General features: G+C 38.6%; 1 protein-coding gene across 1 annotated transcript in view; it reads right to left on the reverse strand.

The window, feature by feature from the left end:
* The window catches only part of Camk4 (calcium/calmodulin dependent protein kinase IV), a 203,751-nt gene that overhangs the window by 48,544 nt on the left and 134,415 nt on the right, over nucleotides 1-20,792 (reverse strand). Inside the window, exon 5 of the mRNA XM_090331505.1 lies at nucleotides 7,653-7,725. Coding sequence (XP_090187631.1) covers nucleotides 7,653-7,725 — 73 coding nt within the window. The remainder of the gene's footprint in view (nucleotides 1-7,652; nucleotides 7,726-20,792) is intronic.

The raw sequence follows: 20,792 nt of genomic DNA on the forward strand, positions 1-20,792 counted from the left end.
ATTTTCAGTGCTCATAAAGCAGGTCTCAATGCCCCTTTTCAGCTACACCCTCTTTAACTGGTTGGTCAGCATCCTTAGAGACTGAAGATCCAGCTTCACTGTAATTCCTTTGAGCACCAAATAAATGATCCTTCAGCCTAGGAAAACAGAGCACCACCTCCAGCCTACCAAGATAGGGTTCCTACAATCTTTTCATTTTGTTTCTCAGTCTGAGGGTGGCTGGTTCCTGCTACTGGGACCTCTACAATGCCTTGGCTTTCCAATCTTTACTTTCTAAGCTTTACCATTTTATTCTTGAATAAGCTACACCTTCTGACTATTAGGAATTACAGATAAAAGCAATTTTATTGTTACCCAAAAGATTGTTAGACTGTTTCATCTTTTACGACATCTTTATCGTGCTCCTATTCCCTGTTTTTCTTTGATGCTCACATATTGTGTTGTTTTCTAGTGTTAATAGGTTCAGGACTGCTATCTGCAGTTCTTCAACACCATCCCAACACTGAACACAATTCTAACCAAAACACCATGTTCTGTATCAACAGGCAGATTTAATATTTCCTCAGTCATCCCTAGAGGCCTTTGAAACTTCAGTAATAGCTGGGTGCCCTGGGCTCACACCTATAATTCTACCTATTCAGGACGCTGAGATCTGAGGATCATGGTTCCAAGCCAGCCCAGGCAGGAAAAGTCTGTTGGAATCTGATCTCCAATTAATTGCAAAGAGCCAGAAATGGATTTATAGCTCAAATGGTAGAGCACCAATCATGAGCAAAAAATGCTCAGGAACAATGCTCAGGCCTTGAGTTCAAGCCCCAGTAATGGCATTTCAAAAAGAGCTAAGTATTATATTCTAAATGTTTATATTTCTTTTTCAGGCATTGAAGTCATCCCTGTGAAGTCCTGTGGTTAGAAATAGAAAATGTACCAGTTGTAGGAAAATAAGGAAGCAGTGACATTTTGGAAAAAGTGGCACAGCAGGCTATGAGTGGTAGGGAGGAAAGAGCAGAAGGTGGCAGCGGCAATAAGAGATGTCAGGGAAGACAGAGCGTCCTTTATTCCTCCCTACAGGTCAGTGTTAAACAGACTTAAAGTTGGAATTGTGCTAGGACACAGTGAACCTTCCAAAGGATTTACATTGATTTGAACAACAGGAATGATTTCACGAAGATCTAATAGTTAAGAAAACTTAAAAGTGTGCTTTCAAAGGCCAACTGAATAAATCCAAATCGAAAAGGGTGACATATCTTTCACATTTACTCTTAAAACAGGCACAGATGCTACTAAAGGCTCCCAAAACAAAGCAGGAAGTTTACAGTCAGGGACTACTGCAAAACTCATGCGGGAAAGAGTCAGGATAGATCAGGGGTACTGAGGGAAGAACTCCACTAAGACAAGTTACATAAGGAATATAATGCCATCGGAAACCTATTATCCCCCAACTTTTCAATCTTTATGTTTTCTACTTTTGTTCCTTGCTTTCTGCTTCCCATCCCCAGCTTAAACATCTTGTAACTGTGATCTGGAGAGAATATAAGCTACATCACCAATTGCTTTCAGTTCTCAACTTTCCCATTTTTTTAAAAAGCTATCTATAGCTCCATAGTTAATAGTGAACTATTTTGTAAATACCAGCCACTGCTTACAAGTTTCAAATTGCTTTGCTTTCTACCTGTGAAACACTGGGGGAGTTGATTGAAAATTTTTCTTTCTTTATGTGAATTCCTAGTTACAGCAAGAAGAGAAACTATGGCTTTTATAAAAAGCTTGTCTCATGAAGTATTTGACTTGAATGTGGTAGTCTAGTTCCTAAAGGCCTGAGAGGAGGTAAAATTATATACATATATATATGTAGATGTATATATAATACATGCTATATAAATATACATATATATTATATATGCATACACACACATATATATATATAATTAATCTATCCTTGGAAACCTAAAATAGAGTTCCAGAAACTCCAAACTCTCTGTTCTTTTTTTCTTTTTGCCAGTCCTGGGCCTTGAACTCAGGGCCTAAGCACTAAGCTTTCTCAAAGCTAGAGGTCTACCACTTGAGCCACAGCATCATTTCTCACTTTTTCTATGTATATATGGTGCTGAGGAATCGAACCTGGGGTTTTTTGCATGCTATGCAAGCACTCTACTACTAGGCCAAACTCCTGGCCCCCAGACTCTCTGCTTTATGTGTGACAACTCTATGTAGGGCACCCTTACACCACCTGAGGCTTACTTTCTTCTTTCAGGGCTCTGCGGAACTGTCATCTGCCTCAAATGGCCTTCCATGACTCTTCTATCTAAAGCCATGCCTAGCATTGCCTCTCCAAACTCCTTTTTCTTAATTGCTGTAATCCCAATAAGCAGAGAATTCCGAGAGCATCCACTGTTCATTTGCTGAACATTTTCTTCTATCATCTGTCTAGGGTGTAAGTATTGGGATATTGGAAACACTGGAATATATTCAAGTATTGGAATATACTCACTATATAACCAAAAGAGCAAGAACTGATCTAAGTGGATGAAAGCAACCAAAAGAAAGATGCTGAGCAATGGGAGATACGGTTGACAGGAATCAAATGGAATGATAATGAGGGAATAGGAAAACATCATACACGAAAGCAAGATACATTATTTTGTTTCAAAAGAAATAAGACTTATGACAGTAAAGTGATTCAGCACATGTGTATCTAGAAATTAAGAGTAGAATGTTGGCTCTCTTTGGATGAGCATTATATGTTCTCGTTTACATGATCAGTAAATATTTACAGAGCACCTATTACAAGCAGATATTTTCTTAGTCAATGGGAATAAAAGCGTGAAAAAAGACAAGTCTCTTACTTTTTTGGAATTAGATGATAGTTTTCTGCAGTCAGAGAAAATAAGATAAAATTCCAAGTGATTTAAGTGTGCATGGCAGTGAACTTAGTTTGGAGAGGCAGTGCTAGGCATGGCTTTAGATAGGGGAGTCATGGAAGGCCATGCAGAGCTCTGAAAGAAGAAGGAAGCCTCAGAGGACATGATGAAAGAGCATCCCAGGCACAGAAAAAAGCAAGTATCCCAAGAATGGAAATAACGTAGAGTCCTCAAGGCCCATGTGGCTCAAGTCCAGGAAAGGAAACTGAGGAAACTATATGCAGTGAAATTGAGATGGTTGGAGGGAACCAGAGATAGGTAAGGTATTACAGGTTCTGTGAAGGAATTTTGCCTTTTTTTCTTTGGTGGGATGTCACTGGTGGTTATAAACATAGACATGAAATAATTGATTTATAATTTAAATAAAATTCCAGAAGAAGTGAGGGAATGGCAGAAGTAGGGTGAGCACTTAGAAGATGCTCCAGCCAACAAATCAGAGAAAGTCTGGATAAGTGGGACTGCATTAGACTGCAGAGCTTCTGTATGGCAAAGGACAGCTAACAAATTAACTAGAAAATCTACAGAGTGGGAGAAGATCTTCACTAGCCATACAACGGACAAAGGCCTAATATCTGAAATATATCAACAGCTCAAAAAATTGAATCACTCCAAAACTTATCTCCAAAGAAACAACCATCCCATTAAAAGATGGGCCAAAGACTTAAAGGGAGTCTTCTCTGAAGAAGAAATAAGAATGGCCTAGAGACACATGAAGAAATGCTCGACATCTCTGGCCATAAAAGAAATGCAAACCAAAACAACTCTAAGATTCCACCTCACACCAGTTAGAATGGCCAGGATCAAGAAATCTAATAACAACAGATGCTGGAGGGGATGTGGCCAGGAGGGATCACTACTACACTACTGTGGGAGTGCAAACTCATTCAACCACTATGGAAAGCAGTATGGCAGTTCCTCAAAAGACTAAACATAGAGCTCCCCTATGACCCAGCAATTCCACTACTTGGCATTTACCCAACCATTCAGAAACAAGGACATACTAAATCCACTAGCACAATGATGTTCACTGCAGCACTATTTACCATAGCAAAGATATGGAACCAACCCAGATGCCCCTCAGTTGATGAGTGGATCAACAAGTTGTGGTATTTGTACACAATGGAATTCTATGTTGCTGTCAGAAAGAATGACATTGCCCCATTTGTAAGGAAATGGAAAGACTTAGAAAAAATCATATTAAGTGAAGTAAGCCAGGCTCAAAGGAACATAGGCTTAATGGTTTCCCTCATTTGTCATAATCAGTAGAAACCTTGGGCTCTCGTAGCAGAGATTTACAACAGAACAAAACCAAGATACATGAGGCCATATAGTATGATGCTAAATGTAAGGACCTCCAGGATATAGAAACAAAAGCCATGTAATGAGTGATTGTTGTCCTTGATGTACTATGTTATCTCTCATCTCTTTTGTTGTCCCTTGGTTATCTCATAGTGTTACAGTATGTCACCTTGTTATCTGATATTTGTATATACGCTTATTTTGGTTATTTGAAATGGGATAGGGAAAGGGGGAAATCAAGATGAGGGGCGGGCATGGGGGGAGGGAAATGGGGACCAAGACATGAGAAAGGGTATCAATGTTTGTGAAGTAATGCACCTTCTATCTAGTGAATATAATGTAACCCTTCTATTAATTACAATAAATAAATATATGGGCAAAAAAGAAGATGCTCCAGCCAAATGGGACAATGGAGTCCTGTATTAGGGTTTAGTAAAAATGAAGAAAAGCAGTCCAATTAAAGTTACAATTTGGAGGTAAGTCGTCAAGATCTGTTGATGGGATCACTAATGTTTGAGGATGTGTAGAGGGATACACTCTAGAATTTTAACAATTATTACATGGTAGATAAAAATGACTGAGGGAGCATTGTAAGAGTTCTAGGCACTCGATCAATGAATTGGAGACAAAACATATACAACTACTGTAAAACAGTTTGAAGTACAAAGTCAAGAAATGAGGGAAGTGAAGCATGCCTAACAATGGCTATCAAGAAGTTAATGCATCCAAGACAAACAAATAGGGTTTCTGCCTCAAATAAATTATCTCCAAAGGGGGAAGTCATGCTTTCACAGCAAACAATTGACTAGCATTCAGAAAGTATATTTAGGATACAGAGGAAATGCAGGAATGGAAATTGATACGAAAAAAAATCTAGTGTTTTTACTGTATCAGATTTTGTTTCCTGGTATATTGTATATGCATTTATTTGTTTATTTGAAATAGGGAAGGGAAGGGGGGAAACAAGATGATTGGGAAGGAGTGAGGAGAGGGAAATGGGAAGAAAAACATGAGAAGGGGTATCTATACATTATCCCCACAATAAAATAATTTAAAATCTAGTGATATTTCAAAGTAGCCAGCCAGACAGTATTAAGAAGTATGCCTCTCAGTACATTGGCTTTACTTAGAGAAATAACTGCCCTGTCCCCAGCAATTACCCTTTCCACCCCACCTGAGCTCACCATGTATACTCTTTTACCCTGTACACTCTTAGCCTATTCTTAGTGTGGCTGGCCTGGAGGAGGATGTCTGGCTGTTAGTGGAGCCACTCAGTAGGAATTAAGTGGTATTTCTTTTTGTGGTATTTGAGGAAAAAAATCTTAGTTGAGTTTTCACTGTATTACCTTAACGCAGGGACATTCAATTGATCACAGGTCAATTGAGTCTGATGGAATTTGGTTGGAGGAGAGATGAGGGAAAACTCAGCAAGGGGCCAAGGAAAGAGTCCTGACTGCTGCCTACCTGATTGGCTGGGTTCTTCACATCCCTCCATATACCCACAGCAACCCCATCCCCATGGCGCATTCTGTTATTAGCACCCAGATGAAATATGACTCTACACTGAAATAATATCTAGCCAGTATAAGAAGGTAAAAAGCATATGGTGGCCACACATACCCTTACTCACATTCCCTTCCAGCTGTATCACAGGGCAACAGGAAAATGTGTGCACAGAAAAAAAAATCAGTACATGATAGAACTAGGACCATAAAAAACATCAATCCAACTGGGTAGATGGCAGCATCTCTACCCCACATAGCATGCTGACCTGTTTCAATGATGTGGACTTTCTAAACTCTCAGCACATTTTTCTTTAAAACTTTTTTCACAACTGACCATGTGTAATCAGTTACTCTATATTGAAATAGATTTAATACATGTAATAAATATTCAAGTGAATGAAGTTAGATCTCCTCTTTTCCCTTTCTGGAACATTGCTATGATTTCCATATAGTATCCCATCTAATCTTTCTTGAAACACCATTAAGTTACTTGTTAATGCCTGTGTCATTGCACTTGAACTTTCTGAAGGTGAGAACTCTACCACTTGAGCCACAGCACACACCACTTTTGGATTTTTCTGTGTATGTCGTATCAGGGAATTGAACCCAGAGCTGTGTGCTTCTAGGCAAGCACTCTATCACTAGGCCACACTTCTCGCCTGTGATTGTCTTTCTTGTGGGTAAGATGAGCAGGATGCTTACAGCACCCTGGCTGATTTCTGAAGTACTTAATAATGATTAGATAACTAACTCTGAATAATAGTCTAGATCTTAATTCTGGGCATACTTTACAGCTTTTTCTGTTTGAACTGATTCTGATAAACATCTTTCATTGGTCTCAGTTCTGTTTGTTCAGTGAATAATTTGTCTTGGGTTTTATAGTCAGCAACTCCATTCCCATGTACTAGACACCACTGAATATGTAATATATGTAGTCTGTTTCATCCAGACAAGATATTACCTGAAATCCAAACAAACCTCTCAAAATTATGCACTCATCAATTTTCATACATTTATTTCCATCATCAGTATATGCAATACAATTTAATTCATATTCCAGTGCACACTTTTCTTTTTGTGGGCCATGGGGCTTGAACTCTGGGCCTAGGTGCTGTCCCTGAGCTCTTCAGCTCAAGGTTATGGCCTTACACTTGAACCAAGCCCCATTTCCCATTTTCTAGTAGTTAATTGGAGATAATCTTTAGTGCTCCGATTGGCTTTGAACCCCAATTCTCAGATCTCAGCCTCCAGAGTAACTAGGATTACTGGCATGAGCCACTGTGTCCGGCTCTACAGTGCACAATTTTAATTTATATTTCTTCCTTGGGAAAAAAAACATGCATGAGCCATTGTGCCTGGCTCTCCAGTGCACACTTATAATTTATATTTCTTCCTTGGAAAAAATAACATGCATGAGCCACTGTGCCCGGCTCTCCAGTGCGCACTTTTAATTTACATTTCTTCCTTGGAAAAAATAACATGAACACACAATTTTCCTTCTAATTCACTCATTTCTTACCTTGAAGGAAAAATCAATAAGCTCTATGCTCAAAGGCTTCTATTTATTCATTCAACTTTCCTCCAGTTTCCTACCAAACTAAGAAGGGACAATAGTAATAGAGAAACTCAATAAATGTGAGAGAAAGAGCTAAGGAACAAGGAAAGATACCAGAGTCTAATAGGGCCTCATACTGGAAAGCATTTTAAACAAACAGCATTATTTTGGGAGGCTGCATCTTTCAAAGTTGAGTGCAATAAATGTATATAAAATTGCAAAATATTTATAAATATAATTTTATTTCATAAGTATTCAATACAGTTTTGTGTTACAACTGATGCCTCAGCACACAGCTCTGCACTTGTTAAATACTGTGAAGGAAGACACATGCATGCTTAAGCATGTGGGGGAATGTTGTTCCTTACTTACAGCCACTGCCTCCAGGATTTGTTTAACAGCATCCGCGGCATCTCGCTCACTGTAATATCCTTTCTCCACAATCCTAAAAGAAATATGACATGCTTCTCAGACACATACATTTGGTTGAGTTGATGATGAAAGAATTTAAGTAATGTCAAAGAAGATACATCTAAACAATTGCAACAGGCTATCATAACACCGGGGGAAAGATTTCTATAAACTACTATTGTAAACCTCTGAGCTTTACTTGGGAAAATGAAAAACATTTATTTCACTTCGACTTAAAATGGTCTATCTCCTTGAAAAGGAAACACACGCATTTAAAACATTATACTGTGAGTTATTTTAAACATATGCCAAGTAAAGGTTATACAATAGAATACCCCAATGCAACCTGTCATATAGTTTCAATAATTATTCATTCGTGGCCAATCCTTATTATCTATTTATTGTCCCTATTATTTAAGAAAGTATGTATAAAAGATAAGAGATATTTGAAATCATAACCATAATGGAAATATCATACATATAAATGGTAGCAATTTCTTAATATCAATAAGCCCACTGTTTCAAATTTCCAATTGTCTTAAGCATTTATAATTTTGCTTGTTTGAAGTAGTATCCAAATGAAGTACATAGAATATATTTAGTTATTAAAATATCTTCATTTGTTTTTGTTTTTCCTTTAAATATTGTACTAGGATGCAAATTCTCAAAGTAGCTGGTATTAAGAATTGAGTTTACAACTTATAAAACATTGCCAATCTATGTACTAGAACGTAAAGTAAGACATGGGAAGGGGTAACAATGTTCAAGATGTACTCACTAACTTGTGAACATAACTGTAACCCCTCTGTACATCACCCTGACAATAAAATAAAATTAAAAAAGAAATAAACAGATACAAAAAATTAAAAAATACATTCAAATGCAATAATAATCATTATTAAGGTCCAGAAAAACTATGATGTTGAAAGAAATCCAAATATTTTATGTTACCACCTATTTATAAAGTTAGAACATTACAAAGAAACAGACCCATCATCTCTTCAAGGAATAAAATATAGAATAACCTTCCTAATCTTTTCATATTTTAGACATTCATTATTCTTCAGACCAAATAAAATTAGAAATTAGAGAGTAATATTCAAGATGATTATAATTGATCTTGAACAAGGCTACATTTTTTTTTCCAATTCATCATTAGGTTTAAGTAGTTTGTTTACCAAAACTTCAACTGAAATAATTCTTAAAATATACTTCCTAGGCCAGGAGTTTGGCCTAGTGAAAGAGTGCTTGCCTACCATGCACAAAGACCTGGGTTCAATTAGTACCACATACATAGAAAAAAAGCTGGAAGTGATGCTGAGGCTCAAGTGGTAGAACTCTAGCCTTGAGAAAGTCCAAGGACAGTGCTCAGGCCCTGAGTTCAAGCCAGGACCAACAAAAAAAAAAAAGGTGCTTCCTGAACACTGAACAGTTAAGTATAATAGGACAAATAATGATGATTACAGCATGACACAGTAGGCCAAGCAGTTTGAGTACCATTTGCACAATTCTCTGCATATTGCACTAAATGTAGATTTCATGATGTGGAAATCAGCATACAGGAATGTAATTGGCTTTATTAAAGGAGGGAAATTGTTACAAAGATGGTGGAAAAGAAAGACCAACTGTAATTTTCTTTGCAACCTTTCACTCTCCCTAGAAGAGAATAAAATCATTTACTTCACAGCTTAGCAAACAAAACAATCCAAACAAATATAAATGTTTCCATAGGTGCTTAGCCAGACTAGGGCTTTAGAACTGCTTTGTGGCACTCTCTAGGTCACACTGTTCATGTCTAAGTCTGTGCAAATGACACTTCTTGAGCTGAGAAGGGTCAGCTTATATAGCTGTATGGCATTGCTCTAATTAACTATTAAGTATATGACTGTTTTGGATAGCTGCACCCTTTGGAAAAGCAGTGCTTCACTCACTGGAATTCCCTTTTATACTGATTTATCATGAAGAGGAGACTCATTTGATCATTTAGGATTTTTGTATTTGATATGGACTAAATGTTAGTGTGCTCCGCACTTCAGATGTTAAAACCTTACCATCAACGTACCAATCACTCATGACGTTAGTTATTAGGAGATGGAGACTTTGGCAGATGATCAATTTTTTCCCATAATTTTATCAGCATTGATAAGGTGCACAGAAGTTTTCACTCTGACAAATCCACATATACATACAAATAGTCCTAGATCAGATCAACTCCTCCACCACTCCTTCTTGTCCTCCTCCAATCTCAGCAAACTGCACTGTCTTCATTTTCACACATGCACATAAAGTATTTAGACTATTTGAAGCAGGTGATTAATTTCTAAGGGTGGATCATTCATGATTAGAATTAGTGCCCTTCGAAGTGAGTGAGGGCTAGGAGTGCTACCTCCCCCTATGTCACCTTGAAGGCATCTTATGAAAGCAAGATCTCTCTCAGAAAGCAGCCTCCCTCCCCCCCATATCAAATTTTCTGGCTCATGATCATAGGCATCTTGGTCTCAGAACTGTAAGGAACAAATTTCTGCTGTCTATAAGTCATTTGCTCTAAAGAATTTTGTTTTATAGCAGCAGCCTTAATGGACTAAAACTTTGTTTGCATTCTAAAACATGGCCTGTATAAGTATCTACGGATGGAGGAGTGAATTTTCTGGAGATTCTCTTTTAAGTAGGAGAGAGGAAAGACTGAAGGTATATGAAGGATGGTTAGAAATGACACTGATTTGCTCTAATAACAAAATAGTTTATCTAATTAACAGACAGGATGCATTCCAAGAGATATATCCACTCACTCAATTATTCAATAAATATTACAGAGCGACTATTATGTTCAGAGCTACACAAAAAGGCAGTTATCTCTTCTGGAGGCCTTATAGGGTGGGAGAAGGATTTCAGTCATATATGAGCACAGACATCTAGGCCTCCTGAGATTAACTAGAAAGTTCAATATCAGTGAACTTGCTACAAATCCAGAGTTATAACAGAACTATGATGCTAAGTGAGTCTATTAGTGACCCAGAAAAGGCTAACAATCTTGCTCTCTTCCCCTTTGCATTTAGGCTGCAGGAGTGGCAGCAGTTAGGTTTGTATAATGTCATCAGCAGGACATTGGGGTAACATTCTCAGTCTTTTTCCTGGACAATTGCCTGACTCACTCTCAAGCCAGCTGCAAGCCCTGCTCACAGAAGTCAGTCAAGAAATACCTGGCATTGATACTAACTGCCAAATGATTGACATCAGAAAAAATTCAAAACACAGACATCTAACCAATTCCTTTGCCTCTGTTTCCTTCTCACAGGAAATGAAAGCACTGAATTTGACCACAACCCGAGGAGAAAAACAGACCTAACATTGTTTCCAAATGAGACCCCAGAAGCAGATTAATACAGGTCTTAAATACTCTGTGACAAAGATAAAAAAATTCAACCAAATAGAATTTCTCATGAAGGGGCACAAACAACCCCTTTATGAATAGCTGGCACCTTTGAAAGTTGACAATGAAATTGAATTCTGGCTAATCATGAATTTACAGCTTGATATAAAAGAATATGCTAGTGATTGATATTCAGAACCATTGAAAGTATTCAGTCATCATGGGATACTTCAAATGGTAAAACTAGTGACTCATTTACGTTTGTTTCCTTCAAAATTCACTAATCTTATCTTCATGCTTTGCAAGACAGTAAGAAAGTAGTTAGAATGCAACCTGAGCCTCAGGATCACAATCAAAAACCCAAGGACATGAAATTTGTCTGTGTGGAATAATCTCACAGCACTCCACTGTGGGTAGACTAGAAGGCTCCATGCTAAAACACAAGCCTGGGATTCATTGCACTCACCAACGGCTGTGCTGGGACTGCACTCCTAACAGATCTCTGGAGACCAGGAAGGAAGCACTGGACAGAAAGCTCTTCCTGCTCAGACAGACTTTCTTCCTCCAGTATTGACCTTTTCCCTTCCAGGGCTTGCTATGCTGATCTGTGAATGCCTCTTCTCCCTGGTAGGTCTATATTACTTCTCACCATTTTAAAATTACTTGATGGAAAAAAAAGCGTAATGCCCATTTCTCTCCAAGTCTGCTTTAATACATGACTCTTATATATTTGCTTCTGTGATGCTAATTGCTGCAAATTGAATTGAGCCCATATCCATGCACTAGCAGTTAGCACAGGCACTGCAGCTGAAGAGCGCTAATCTGATCATGGCTGAGGCCCTCGTACTTCCTGGCACATAGATTAGAAGGCCTACTGTTCTGTCCACAAATCACAGCCTTTTCTCAAATGACTCTGATTAGATGACTGTAGGCCTATGTGAAAAAAGACACTGGGCTGATGAAAACATGTACTGAAGCACCAAATATCAGATGGCACAAGCTCCAAATAAGATGACTTTCAGGCACCAAGTCTTTGTGGCTAACAGATCATCATTAGGCTGTGATATGTAAAATCATATTAAAATGAATTCTGTTGTGCTTATGTAAGTCCACCGCTCCTTTATAGACTTCATTTACTGCTTTTTCTTATTTCATTGATGGCATGTGTGTTCTGATGCTTTCTCTAAGAGTTCCTCCATAGGATGTTAAATTCAGACATTAAAAGTATTTTCAAAGCTTCTACTAGCACCTATTATATCTGAGTGCAGTGTGGGGTCATCAGGGGTGAGTGTGGGCCTTGACTAGGAACATGAAGCAGGCAAGAAAGAGGAGGCCGCTGATGGCTCAGGCCTATAATCCTAGCTACTCAGGGGGCTCAGATCCAAGGACTGTGGTTTAAAGCTAGCCCAGGTAGAAAAGTTCGTGATACTCTTATCTCTAATAAACTACTCAGAAAATGCCAAAAGCCGTTCTGTGTGGCTCAAGTGGTAGAGCACTAGCCTTGAGCACAAAAAAGCTTGGGGACAGTGCCTAGGCCCTGAGTCCTGAATTCAAGACAGAGGAGGGAGAGAGGGGAGAAAGAGGGAGAGAGAGGGGGTAGGGATGGGAGCAGAGACAGAGACAGAGAGATAGATGGAAACAGAGAGATAAAAATGGAAGGAGGGAGGGAAGGAAAGAGGGAAGGAGGGAGAGAAAGAGGAAGAGAAGGAGGGGAGGAAGAGGCCTGAAAATGGACCCAGACCATCCCTACTTTAACTCTCTGTGACTGTAAATGAAAAGCCTGATCTGCTGGAGAGCATATTGTCTACATAACCATTCATCTTACAGGCATCTAGCCATTACTTGCTGTCTGCCTAGCCTGACATCTGAAAAGGAAACTGAGATTCATTCCACTGCAGTCTTGCGCTTTGGATATCTCCCTGGGCCGGAAGGTCCTTTCTTTCACCTGCTAATTTTCTGATGGTCATGAAAGACTTGTTCAAAAGATGCTTGTCTTTCCAGAAGCCATTTCACACTCATAGGCAAAATTGAAGCCAGTTTCCAGCAAATACAAAATAGATTATGAGATATGTTTTGAATATTAATTTTTATCTATATTTTATTTTTAGGCCTTAAACCACTTTAAAAAAAGCTTGACTCCATTGCTAGTGTCGTGTGTGTGTGTGTGTGTGTGTGCGTGTGTGTGTGTGTGTGTGTTCAGGTACTGGAGTTAGGGGTTTGAAATCAGGGCTTTCTTTCTCCCTTAAAATTTTGAAAACTTTCCATTTAGTACTGGTGCCCTACCACTTGAGCCATACCATCACTTCCAGCTTTTTTGCTGGTCAGTTTGAAATAAGGGTCTCTTGAATCTGTTTGCATAGGCTGTGGTCAAAGCAAGCTCCTACAGCTCAGTCCCCTGAGTAGCTAGGATTATAGGTGTGAACCACCACTAGCATGCTCTGTGGCTTTATAAACACTACTTTAAAAATTATCTTTAATGCTACACTAAAAATAATTAAAGTAAAAGGAGCTAGGGGAGTGGCTCAAGTGGTAGAAACTGGCCAGCTAGTCCATACATTAGTACTTCCCAAGAAAATATAGTTTTCAGAATTCCTAGCCAGAACAATATGGCAAAAAGCAAGCAAAAAGGGGGATCCAAATAGGGAAAGAGGAAGTAAAACTTTCCCTCTTTGCAGATGACATGATCCTGTATTTAAAGAACCCTATAGACTCCACTCCCAAGCTCCCTGAGCAAATTTGAAACTCTGGTAAGGTAGCAGGATATAAAATTAACCCTCAAAAATCAACTGCCTTCCTATATGCTAACAACAAGAGGACTGAGGCAGCAATTAGGAAAGCAACTCCTTTTACAATAGCCTCAAAGAAAATAAAGTACCTAGGAATTAACTAACAATGGGAAGGACTTTTATGATGAAAACTTTAAAATCATGAAAAAGGAAATTAAAGCAGATATGAGGAAATGGAAAAACCTCCCATGCTCCTGGATTGGAAGAATTAACATCATGAAAATGGCAATCTTGCCAAGAGCTTTCTACAAATTCAATGCAATACCCATCAATATCCCAATGCCATTCTTTAAAGAAATAGAAGAGGCAATCCAAAATTTCATACGGAATAATACAAGACCCCGTATAGCAAAAACAATTCTTAGCAGAAAGAACAGCACAGGAGGAATTTCAATACCAAACTCTAGACTCTATTACAGAGCTATAGTAACCATAACAGCTTTGTATTGGCACAAGAACAGGCCTGAGGGCCAATGGAATAGAACTGAGGACCCAGATATGAACTCACAAACCTATGGCCACCTAATCTTTGATAGGGGAGCCAAAACAATAGAATAGAAGAAAAACATCCTCTTCAACAAGTGGTGCTGGCAGAACTGGTTAAGCACCTGCAGAAAATTAAGTTGGATCCTTCTTTGTCACCCTGCACCAGGATTAACTCCAAATGGATCAAAGACCTCGAGGTAAAAGCTGACACTCTGAAAACTTTACAAGAAGGAATAGGAGATACACTAGGTCTCCTTGGCACAGGTAGAAACTTTCTTAACAAGGACCAAGAAACACAACAAATCAGAGAAAATCTAGATAAGTGGGACTGCATTAAACTGCAGAGCTTCTGTATGGCAAAGGACTTAGCTAGCAAATTAACTAGAAAGCCTACAGAGTGGGAAGATCTAACCATACAACGGACAAAGGCCTAATATCTGAAATATATCAACAGCTCAAAAAATTGAATCACTCCAAAACTTATCTCCAAAGAAACAACCATCCCATTAAAAGATGGGCCAAAAACATAAAGAGAGTCTTCTCTGAAGAAGAAATAAGAATGGCCTAGAGACACATGAAGAAATGCTCAACATCTCCGGCCATAAAAGAAATGCAAATCATTCCACAACAACAGATGCTGGAGGGGATGTGGCCAGGAGGGATCACTACTACACTACTGGTGGGAGTGCAAACTCATTCAACCACTATGGAAAGCAGTATGGCAGTTCCTCAAAAGACTAAACATAGAGCTCCCCTATGACCCAGCAATTCCACTACTAGGCATTTACCCAACTGTCCAGAAACAAGGACATACTAAATCCACTAGCACAACGATGTTCATTGCAGCACAATTTCCCATAGCAAAGATATGGAACCAGTCCAGATGCTCCTTAGTTGATGAATGGATCAACAAGATGTGGTATTTACACACAATGGAATTCTACGCTGCTGTCAAAAAGAATGACATTGCCCCATTTGTAAGGAAATGGAAAGACTTAGAAAAAATCATATTAAGTGAAGTAAGCCAGACTCAAAGGAACATAGGCCCAATGGTTTCCCTCATTTGTCATAATCAGTAGAAACCTTGGGCTCTCCTAGCAGAGATTTACAGGAAAAATAGAACCTAGCAAGAATGAACTATGTGAACCTGTCCTAACTCAACACACTCCCTTCCATTCACAGCCTAAGGAAGCCACTGCTTTGCTTTGTGTTTCTTACCAATTTTCCTCTTCTGGTGTTGCCATATAAATGGAACACAGTGTACTTAACAGAGTGCTTTGGAGATTCAAGTATGTAATGTGCACCAAAAGAAGTCTTTTATATTGCTGAGTGATATGGTATTTCATTATACATTTCCAATTGGTGACATTTGAAGTATTTCTCCTCTTATCACATGCTCCACTCTGCGAAGTAAACACTTCTGGGAGAACAGCCAGATTATCAGGCTAAACGTGAAGTTCCTTAACATCATAATATAATGACATAACATAACCACCTCGATTACTGACAAGTTATACTTTATAAAGATGTCAAAGGCTTAGAAAATGCAGAAAATGAAGACATTTGGCATGACTGTTTGGCCTATGACCTTTTGACGTATCAATATCTTCTTTAGCTTATGCTCTCGGAAAAAATACCTGTGATAAATTCTACTTCAGAAAACTTGAAGAATCACTGAAGAGACTGAATAACTAAATAGAGCCCTGCACTGTGACTCTCACTATATCTGGTATTCTTCATAAATAAACACCAGTTTATTCTCTTGCACATGGTATGATGAAAGGGGCTGCCGATCTTATAAGAAAGTGAGGCCATGGGAAGAAGGAAGTGTTGGACCAAATGGCAATCTGGCTGCCTAATCTGAGATCACATACCTTCACCAATTCTCCTTTTCTGTATTGTAGAGGAATTACCCAACCTGCTTTTACCCAATGTATTGACTTTTTTAAAAGAGAAAAATCATACTACCCAGAAATTTTAAAGCACGAGTGAATGAATTTTTGCTCTCAGCTTCCAGGCAAGAATAAGGAAAACGAGCTAAAGATCCAGGAATGAAGAAATTCCAGCAAAACAAACCTGCTGTGAGATGTGCTGTTTCCCCTAGAAATACATTTACTGATTGTGAAGCAGCAATGGAGAAGTACAAAGCTTCCTTGCTTTTCACGAAGCTGAGAACTCAAGTCAACACTCATGCATGTCAGAGAAGAGAAGACCTGGGAAAACACTAGACTTAAAATCCCAACCTTGAAAGAATGAAATTTGACTTGAAATAAGGAGCACTCAAGAAATGAAGCTTTGCAGGATTCGGCGGAAGATGGCAGCGGTTCAGGGTGAGACGTACCTGAGCTCCTGCCAAGATTCATGTACTGGCAGTGCAGGAGACAGTCCTCTAACAGAAATTGATCCTAAGTAAGCCTTAGGGCCACAGAGAACTCAGGCAGAGAGGAAAAAAAGGAAGAAAAATGGACGAATTCATAGAATCCACAAACAAAAAGGTGACCAAACTCCAACAAATATCCAAGAGAATAAAGCTGCTGAGCTAACCACTCAAATGGAAATCAAGAAGCTAAGGAAATCCATACATGATCTAAAAGAAGAGATGCAAGGCATCAAAAATGAGCAATTAGAAGCAAGGGAGATGAAGAATAAAGTAGATAGCTTTGATAGCAGGTTAGACAATGCAGACAAGAGAATTTCCAGGGTTGAAGATAATTTAGTTGTTTTAGAAAAAGAACAGAACATGAGTCAATTCAAATCTAGGAAATATGAGAAAACGCTACAGGAGGTCCAAGATACAATTAGGAAGCCTAATTTAAGGCTAATTGGTATTGAGGAGGGTCTAGAGAAAGAGGTCAATGGTATTGGAAATATACTTCAGGGAATCATCTCAGAGAACTTCCCAAATATCCAGAAGGACAAGCCCATCCAGATACAAGAAGCTTTTAGAACCCCAAAAAGACCTGACCAGAAAAGGACATCCCACTGCCACATTATAATCCGAACTGGATCAATAGAGGCCAAAGATAGGATCCTAAAAGCAGTCAGGGAGAAGAGAACAATAACCTACAAAGGCAAACCAATCAGAATAAACCCAGATTTCTCAGCAGAGACCATGCAAGCAAGAAGAGATTGGAACGATATATACCATGCCCTGAAGTCAAATAACTACCAACCAAGAATACTGTACCCAGCTAAGCTCTCATTCATAACTGAGGGAACAAAAACATTCCATTCCACGGAAAAGCTTCAACATTATGTAGCAACAAAACCAACACTACAGAAAATTCTCAAAGCTGTTCTACACATGGAAAACCAACACAAAGGTAATACAGAGAAAGACATGGCACCTAAAACTCATAACATCTAAGTACCACAAAAACTATCAAGACACAGGCCCTAATGAAAGCTTGTAAAAATGGCAGGAATTAATAAATATTTCTCAATCCTGACTCTCAATATCAATGGACTTAACTCTCCAATTAAATGGCATAGATTATCTAGTTGGATCAATGAACAAAATCCATCGTTCTGCTGTCTTCAAGAGACACATCTTACCCAAAAAAACAAACACCTTTTGAAAATGAGAGGTTGGAATGAGCTCTATCAAACTAACGGAACCCATAAACAGGCTGGAGTTGCCATCCTCATATCAGATAAAATAGATTTCAAACTAAAATTAGTGAGAAAAGACAAAGAAGATTACTACATACTACTAAAGGGATCTTTCCTCCAGGAAGACATAACCATCCTAAATATCTACACACTGAATCCCAGAGCTCCGAACTTCTTCCAGCAAACTTTACTTTCACTGAAACCATACATAGATCGAAGCACAGTGATTGTTGGTGACTTTAACACACTACTCTCACCTTTGGACAGATCAACCAGGCAAAAACTCAAGAGAGAAACCTTAGAATTGAACAATTGTATAGACCAAATAAATCTAACAGACATCTGCAGATTATTCCACCCAGTAACAACACAATATACGTTTTTCTCATCAGCACATGGAACATTTTCCAAAATAGACCACATTTTAGGCCATAAAACAGACCTGGACAAATTCAGAAACACTGAAATAATTCCCTGCACTCTCTCAGACCACAAGGGCATCAAATTGGAACTGAACACACAACGAAAACTCTGTAACTCATGGAGATTAAACAACACGTTGTTGAATCACCAATGGGTCATCGAAGAGATCAGAACAGAAATCCAACAGTTTATGAAATTTAACAAAAAGGAGCACACAAAATACCAGCTCCTTTGGGACATGGCAAAGGCAGTACGCAGAGGAAAATTTATAGCTCTGAGTACCTACAATAACAAATTGGAAAAATCGCAAACCAACAATTTAATGTGTCACCTTAAGCTCCTGGAAAAAGAGCAACAAACCAATCCTAATCCCACTAGAAGGAAGCAAATTATTAAAATCAAAGCAGAATTAAATGAATTGGAATCCAAAAAAACTACAGAATGAATCAACAAAATAAGGAGTTGGTTCTTTGAAAGAATTAACAAAATTGACAAATCTTACCAAAAAAAGAAGGGAGCATACCGAAATAAACAAAAGCACAGACGAAAATGGTACTATCACAACAGAAATGACCAAGATCCAGAGTATCGTGAGGGAATATTTCTCAAACCTTTACACCAACAAATTTGAGAATCTAGAAGAAATGGATGAATTCCTAGCCAATATTAACATACCCACACTGAACCAAGAACAACTAACCCAACTACACAGGCCTATTTCAAGCACTGAAATAGAAATGGCAATAAGAGAACTTCCACCTAAGAAAAGCCCAGGGCCAGATGGATTCACAGCTGAATTCTATAAGGTCTTCAAAGCAGAGCTCACACCAATACTCCTCAAGCTCTTCAACGAAATTGAAAATGAAGGCTCTTTACCAAACTCATTCTATGAAGCCAGTATAACCCTCATCCCCAAACAAGAGAGAGATTCATCAAAAAAGAGAACTATAGATTTATTTCTTTGGTGAACATCAATGCAAACCTTCTCAACAAACTACTGGCCATCCCCCTACAACAACTCATCCAAAAAATTAAACACTGTGATCAAACAGGATTCATCACAGGGAGGCAAAGCTGGTTCAACGTATGCAAATCAATTAATATAATTCAACACATCAACAGGAGCAAGGACAAAAATCACAGGATTGTCTCAATAGATGCAGAAAAGGCATTTGACAAGATCCAACATTCATTTATGTTAAAAGCTCTGGAGAAATTGGGAATCCATGGAGCATTCAGTATAATAAAGGCTGTGTATGACAAACCCACAGCTAGCATTATACTTAATGGCGGAAAGCTAAAGCCCTTCCCATTAAAGTAAGGAAGGAAATAAGGATGCCCACTCTCTCCACTCCTCTTTAACATAGTATTAGAATTCCTAGCAAGTGCAATAAGGAAAGAAGCAAGCATAAAGGGGTTCCAAATAGGGAAAGAAGAAGTAAAACTTTCCCTCTTTGCAGATGACATGATTCTGTATTTAAAGAATCCTATAGACTCTACTCCCAAGCTCTTTGAGCTGATTCAAAACTTTGGAAGGGTAGCAGGGTATAAAATTAACCCTCAAAAATCAACTTCCTTCCTCTACGCCAACACTGAGAGGAATGAGGCAACAATCAGGAAAGCAACTCCTTTCACAATAGCCTCAAAGAAAATAAAGTACCTAGGAATTACCTTAACTAAGAATGTAAAGGACCTTTTTGATGAAAACTTTAAAACCCTGAAAAAGGAAATTAAAGCAGATCTGAGGAAATGGAAAAACCTCCCATGCTCCTGGATTGGAAGACTCAATATCGTGAAAATGACAGTCTTGCCAAGGGCTATCTACAAATTCAATGCAATACCCATCAATATCCCAATATCATTCTTTAAAGAAATAGAAGAGGCAATCCAAAATTTCATATGGAATAATAAAAGACCCCGTATAGCAAAAACACTTAGCAGAAAGAACAGTGCAGGAGGAATTTCAATACCAAACTTTAGACTCTATTACAGAGCAATAATTATCAAAACAGCTTGGTACTGGCACAAGAACAGGCCTGAAGACCAATGGGATAGAACTGAAGACCCAGATATTAAACCACAGACCTATGGCCACCTAATCTGTGACTAGGGAACCAAAAAAATAGAATGGAAGTAAGATAGCCTCTTCAACAAGTGGTGCTGGCAGAACTGATTAAGCAACTGCAGAAAACTAAAGTTGGATCCTTCTTTGTCACCCTGCACTAGAATTAACTCCAAATGGATCAAAGACCTGGAGGTAAAAGCTGACACACTGAAAACTTTACAGGAAGGAATAGGAGATACACTAGACCTCCTTGGCACAGGTCGAAACTTTCTTAATAAGGACCAAGAATCACAACAAACCAGAGAAAGGCTGGATAACTGGAACTGCATTAAACTGCGGAGCTTTTGTATGGCAAAGGA

This window comes from Megascapheus bottae, chromosome 4 (assembly GCF_031878675.1).
Source record: "Megascapheus bottae isolate mThoBot1 chromosome 4, mThoBot2.hap1, whole genome shotgun sequence".
Taxonomy (NCBI): Eukaryota; Metazoa; Chordata; class Mammalia; order Rodentia; family Geomyidae; genus Megascapheus; species Megascapheus bottae.